The following is a 7,270-nucleotide window of genomic DNA, read 5'->3' as shown; positions in this document are numbered from 1 at the left end:
ATATATATATATATATATATATATATATATATATATATATATATATATATATATATATATCACTAACTTAGATCCATTTTAATTCTATATCTCCCAAGTGCTTTGAGAGATGAAATAGAGTTGCAACATGTCTTGAGAATTTGATCCCTCTTTGCCCTGATAGATTCATAATTAAGGTGTACTAGAGTTTATGTTAACAAATTTACTATCAAATTCTCTATTTCATGGTGTTAATGATGTATCATTTTGATTGTTTTGTTTTCATATTTTTTTGCTTAGATGTTTTTTACCTTTTCTAGACAACTTTTCCAATCATGTTTGGTTAAAATTAGCTAGGAATTTGTTGTCAAAAATCGAGTTTCTCTAATGTATTCAATAAAAATTAAGTGCCCCATGGGATTTTTCTGGGTGCTGAAGCCATTTATAAACTCAAAAACACATATTAAATAGCTTAAATTGATGATCTAGCAAAAAAAAGAAGGCACAATTGTTTGATTATTATTTTTCTTTTTTGATCCCAAATAACAATATTGGAAGAAAAATAAAACAAGTAACAATTACACAAACAAAACATTATAAAAAATTATATGGTATACCAAATGGATATTGTTTTTTCAAAATAGTAATTCCAATTTTTCAATTTAATAAATAAGATTAAAAAAAACATTGGGAACATAAAGATAGATACAATGAGATTAAAAGATTATTTTATTAGCACCAATAAATTTTAAAAATATACACATGGATATAGTGCATTATAACTAGATTGTATACCTATTTTTTCTAATTATATATTGAATAATAAATTAGTTTTTGGGAACAAATTATATTTTTTTTTAGCGTTTTTGGAAATTTATAAGGATAAACATTTAACTAAATGAAAATTTGATAAATAAAATGACATTAATAATTTTTGAAGAAATATCTATACATGACAACACAATTCATTAAAAACAGTGTTTTTCAAGTGGGCATTAAAGTTTACCAACAGTACATGAGTTTACAAGACTTCCATTTAAAAAATATGCAAAATCTGAAATTTTCATGGCCACAATTCACTAAAAAGTGGAATGCAACTAATATGATTACAACATAATTCCTTACAAATAATTGTTTTTTAGTGCGCATCAAAGTTTACAATATACAAAATTTGAAATTTTGATGGCCACATTTCACTAAAAAGTGGAATGCAACTAAATGATTCACCCCATTAGACAACCACATTCATTAAAGTAAATAATTATGTACTTCCATCAACAAAAGTAAACTATAATCAATGAAAATCAACCATAGTCAACAACAACCAATCATAGTTAATCATTCCAATGAGTTAATGTAATCCATAGCTAATTATATTCAAATATTAATAATTGTAGTAAATTATAAGACCCTAAGAACCATCTTTTGTGAAAGATCCATGTCAATTATGGTGAGGGAAATTCCACCAAATTTACCTAGAGTCAACCAAAGTTCACCATAATCATCAACAATCCCTTAGAAAGAATTAATTTTTAATAAAATGAACCAAATTTAACTAAACGTGACCATAACAATCAATGAAATTGATTATAATAACTTATAATCAACTATATTACATCATCTCAGTGAACTAAAAACCAAATAAACTCGACCATATTTCATCATACTCTACTAAACCAATACCAATTAAAAATTAACCTAACTCAATAATTAACCCTCATAATAAAACTTGTAACTCTGGAAATAATTTAATATAAACATGATGATAAATAACTCTCTTTAAAACCTACTCATTTATTAAAACCAAAATAATCTTGAAACTTTCATTTTTCGTTGCAAAATAAATATATATATATATATATATATATATAAATATAAAATATTATTCATTCTCTTTATTCGGCTATTCTTTTAATATAAAAAATGATATGAATTTATTTTTTTAATATAAATGTAATTTTATTATTATTAATTTTAATATATAATGAAATTGAATTAAGAATACAGATCTGAAGATGAGGGGATATTTGAATCATCATAGTGGGGATATCTCAATCATCATATTCCTTTTTAATCCCTGCCAAAGGCCATTAGAGTGGGGATTAAGATCGTGGGCGGCCGCCGCCTAAACGCCAAAGAGGTTCGGCGATCGTTGGAAGGGTGAAGTGAACACATGTCCCCGCGATTTTAATTACCACATGCATCAATCGATGGCAGTTGTAATAGTTCCAGCAGGCGAATAAATTATAACCCTGCGGTGAAGCAAGGGCCTTTGGCTTTAGAAGGGTATTCTTCAAAAGTTGTTTTGGAATAAAAGAGTTGTTTTGTTCTTCGTGTTCGCGGTTTGTATTGTTTTCATGATTGATGAAGGAAGCTGTGTGTGTCATAATAAGTATATAATATGTGTATAATTAATGATGTGATTTAAGTTAGGGGTATATTGGCTGTTTTTTTCGTTTAGTGTGTGGGTTTAGTTTCATAGTTATCAATTTAATTTTTCATGGGAGGGATTGAGGATGGTAAGTTTAGAGTAATAGTGATGATTAACATCAGATTGTAAGTTGATAATTTTTTTTCTATCTAATAAACAAAAAATTGTATTCTATTTCCATTCTAAACAAATTAGCCTTTACCTAGACTCAACTTAGTTACAAATAAATATATATAATAAATAATATAAATCATCATTATTTTTATTAATCTGTCAATCATATAACCAATAGCATAAAATTTCTATAGACATTATCCTATTAAAATTTATTTTCATATAATTTTGACACAGAAAACTAAACTTCTTATAAACAGTTAATGTATACTTATACAGGTCAACCAATTAACTTATATTACTCTAGTAATAATGCAATTTTTATCTAATTGTCAATTATACAGCCCACAACCTTAACTTATATTACTCTACCAATAATGCAATTTTTATCTAATTGTCAATTATACAGCCCACAACCTTAGCACGAGGATTTTGTACTGACATTATCCAATTAAGGCTAACTTTCAAGTCATTTTTTACACAGGAAACTCAACCCCACAAGCAATAATGTCAGGCTTTGAACCTTTTCTCTCTCCCAATCTCGTTGTGTTATACAATATATATAACCATTATTTTAAAAAAGAAAGGTCCTTTCTTCGTCCTTTCTAATGTGGACTCCAGATCTCTTTTCCTCTTTTCTGTAACCTACCCATGGGTCCAGTGTAGATCGAAAATATCTCTGAATATCAGATAGGATTGTTGTAAGACATCCAAAACGTTGAATCGAGGCCTACTTTATAACTTCGGCCTTTCAAATTCTGACCCCGTTGACAGGAGACCCGCTACAGATTTCAATCTAAATGTTAAAAAAATATTTGTGGTCGGCATAAAGGAGATATCCTTCTGGAGCTGCCCACTTGTACACTCCGTACGTACAGATTTCAAATATATTGTGCCTTACAGAAAAATCTACAGGTGTTTGGTACGTTGTGAGTATTTATAAGTGCCTTGTCAAATCATATTACAGACTGCCTGAGAATTTATTCCACCTGCCATAAGGCGCAGAAGTATCCTGCCTTCTTAAGCAAACGAAATTCTACCATTAAAAAGGGAGATATAAAAATATACCATTGAATATTCATAAATAATTATGCTGTCATAGTGGCAATAGGATATTAACATGGACTTACCTTAAGTAATCTTGAACAACGACTAATTCTTTCACATTGAAAAGGGGCAATCTTGATGATTTTATAGCAAATTAATAAAAATATAAAAATACAAAACTACTTGCATAACAAAGTATATTTCCATTCTAAATTGGATTTTCAAAAATGTTAAAATAGATGAAATTGGATTATGAGATCGCTATAATGAATACAGATCAGTGGCCATAGGATTTGAAATAGTAATTTTGACCAATAACTAATTCTTGTAAATTCAAAAAAGTAGTCCATTATAATTATTTCAGATTAAATTAGTAATAAAATAACAATACAAGATTAATTATATAGCAAATTTATTTTATTTGGAAATCGGATTTTTAAAATATTTAATATGGAAGACATTGTAATATGAGATTGTTGTAATGGATATTGATATTGAAAGATTTACTTAATGAAATTGTAGTATGAGATTGTTGTAATGAATATTAATATGGGGAGATTTACTTGTATTGATAGAATAAAAACAAATTAAATTTTATATGTTTAATTTTTTAAGCAGTATTTTGAGCGGGTGTTTAGCTTCATATTCTAAATAATTTTCATAAAGTGAGTGTGACAATTACTCCGACACTTTTCTTTTAAGAGATTGGGGGAATCAAACCTGGGTTATGGCTATGGTTCCACATTGAGGTTTGCCATTACACAAAATCCCACAAACCCATAGTAGTAAACTTCCAAACCTTTAAAATATCCTGAATGGAAGATTAGTCTCATATTCTAAATAATTTCCATAAAGTGAGTGTGACAATTACCCCCACACTTTTCTTTTAAGAGATTGGGGGAACAAATTTCGGTTATGGCTATGAGTCCACATTGAAGTTTGTGATTACACAAAATCCCACAAACTTATAATAATAAACTTCCAAACCTTTAAAATATTTTGAATGGAATGTTAGCCCCAAATTCCTAATAAAATAGGTGTAACAATTTCTCTAACATTTGGTACACCATAACATAAATAAACAAATAAAAACTAAAAAACAAAACAAAAAACAAAAAAAATAATTACACCATAATATAAAAAAACATCGAATTAAAATTAAAATAATAATACAATACTAATTATATAACGAACTACATTTCCTCTTAAGATTGCTAGTATTTGTCGATTTTTCTTTTATGAAATATAGATTCATTATTTTTAATACTCATTAAATTTCAACATGATTCCAAAACATTGTCCACATTCCGTAGAAAAGTTATGGCCTTACCTTAAAGGAAACGTTGTCCATGGTAAAGCTCTGGCCTTCCATTTTGGCTTTTGGCATTTCATGGAAAAGGGAATTTCCTTTTATTAAAAGCATCTCAACTTCCAAAATCTTCCATCCCAATCAACTCTAAATTGCAGCGTAAGGGAATTATGTCCACTCCAAATTGCATATCTTTGAAATTGTTATTTGAACCACAAACCACTGCAATTTCAACCATTTCTGACATGTGGTGTTTAAGGAAGTTCCCTTTGTGAGGTGTTTTGAGTGCTAAGGATAACTTGCTCAATTTCCCCAACTCAAACATAGGCTCCACAGGCATTTTGAGTGACCCTTAATTAAAGTTGTAAAGTGAGATTCGATGCATTGGTTGATATTGTTCCCTGTCACTATTAAATCGTGGCTAAATGTATGGAGACTGCTAAATGTATGGAGACTGCTGTGCAGAATCCTGGGACTTTCTGTGAGCCTGCGCCGACTTATTGGCCTACTTTTTCTCCAGAGGCTTCCGCGTACCGACTTTGAGAAAACGTGGCGAAGTTGACAACGGTTAAGTGCGTTTCATTGTCATCACCTTAGTGATTATCTTGCGGAGCAGGAGAGCCTTTGCTTTCTGGCCCTAAGATTCCTTTTAGATGGGATTGAAAACTTCTTGACAAATTGTGGACCCTTTTTAAAATATTGCCACCAATGTTTCTCCTCATTGGTTGTGTGATTTTGGCATCGCCACCTGTGCAGAGGCCACTGTTTCCTCCACTCAGCTATAAGGAGGAAACTGCAACTTGCAGAGGCAATCCATGAATCCTTTTGCAATCAGTCCAGGTAACTAACTACTTGTCCTTCAGGCTTTGGTATCCCAAAATATGGTAGTTGAGCCACTGATCATTTCCTGCCAGGGGCAGATATTCGATGGCAAGAACAGGAAATTTAGTTCGGGGCGTTCGAATAAAGTGGCTCCCAAAGGCTGCGTCACAGTGTATGTGGGCGAAGAGCAGGAGCGTTTCATAGTTCCCATTAGACATTTGCACACTCCTTACTTTACTGAGCTGTTGAAGGAGGCCAGTGAGGTTTATGGCTTCGATCACAAGGGGCCTCTCAGAATCCCATGCCGTGTCGACCATTTTGAGCAGGTGATGCGGTTGATCGAGAAGAAGAAGTAAAATGTCAAAACCATGAAGCATCTGCAGGGTAGAAGTTTTCCAAATAGAGTGGGGATCGAGACATCCCACACATGAATAGGTGAAAAACCTATATGGGATGTATGTGTATATATGAGAAATTATAAAAGCTGTAAAAAATAATGCTGAATTGTATTTGAATGAAAGGCTTTCCTTCACGCTTATGCAACAACTGTGCATTCGATTATCATTGATGTTGTCCAAATGGTGTGCCCAAATAATTGTCCATCATTCTGCACAAGCACTGGTACAAAAGGAGAAAATATCTGGCAAACTTGAGTAAGATAACTCTTGGAATGTTAATTCTTGTGTGTTGTAGCGTTAACAGACGAGGAGAATACAAATTTATACTACCCTACCTAGAAACCTGAATTTGACAGAGACTTCATGAGGGATAGCAGATGGATGAATAAAACCACATTCAATCACTGGACTTGTCATTTTCCTTTAACATCCACTCAACTGAAATATCAGTATGTAATACATATTAATATAGATTGCCTTTCAGTGAGGTAGGTTGGTCATATTATTGAAAGATTTAACATCCAACTCAACTGAAATATTAACATCTAATACATATTAATATAGATTGACAGTAAGGTAGGTTGGTCATATTATTGAAAGATAGGTTTGATTATGGTTTTACAATTTTTTTATTTGCAGATTTTTGGTAACAAAATTTTCAAAAAATCAGTGTTTGAATATTCTTTTTAGGATGAAAATGGACTTAGTATTATCAAAAATTTACGGGGCATTTAAAATTAATCTAGATTTTTAAAAATTTCTACCCCATTTTATCATAATCTGACCAAATTTTTATTATTTTTTCAGATGATTTATAGACCTTTTGCACTAAAGTGTTTAATTACAGCCAAATTAGATATCTACTTAGTGATTTTTTAGTTTTTGATTTTATAACTTTTAATTTTTGGTTTTTAGAATAAAATATTTTATTACAGCCAAATTAGATATCTAATTTATCTATATGACTTTCTAGTAATTGAAAACAAAAATCCTAACTGCATAACTATTGAACTACTAATACAACCATGAGAAAGATTTAATTACTAATAAAATCTTACAAATCAAATAGGAAAATCAAAAGGCTAAAGATAATGTAGAATATAATAGCGGAAAAGACAAAAGCTCTCAAAATCCTGGACATAAGTACAGTCCACTACCCCTACAGTCCAG

General features: G+C 30.6%; 1 protein-coding gene across 1 annotated transcript; it reads left to right on the top strand.

Moving 5' to 3' along the window:
• Window positions 1-5,761: 5,761 nt before the first annotated feature.
• On the top strand, window positions 5,762-6,058 carry LOC149263865 (auxin-induced protein 15A-like). The gene has a single exon (XM_089391442.1). It carries the CDS (start codon window positions 5,762-5,764, stop codon window positions 6,056-6,058), a length of 297 nt encoding a protein of 98 aa, XP_089247568.1.
• Window positions 6,059-7,270: the final 1,212 nt, after the last annotated feature.

This window comes from Pinus tabuliformis, chromosome 6 (genome assembly GCF_031772625.1).
Source record: "Pinus tabuliformis cultivar Carrire ecotype Pingquan chromosome 6, CPIR1, whole genome shotgun sequence".
Classification (NCBI taxonomy): domain Eukaryota; kingdom Viridiplantae; phylum Streptophyta; class Pinopsida; order Pinales; family Pinaceae; genus Pinus; species Pinus tabuliformis.
This window is presented reverse-complemented; position numbering and strand designations above follow the sequence as displayed.

Excerpts from the sequence above, each read along its gene's own strand:
- LOC149263865 (XM_089391442.1), top strand. The coding sequence starts at position 5,762 with ATGGTAGTTGAGCCACTGATCATTTCCTGCCAGGGGCAGATATTCGAT.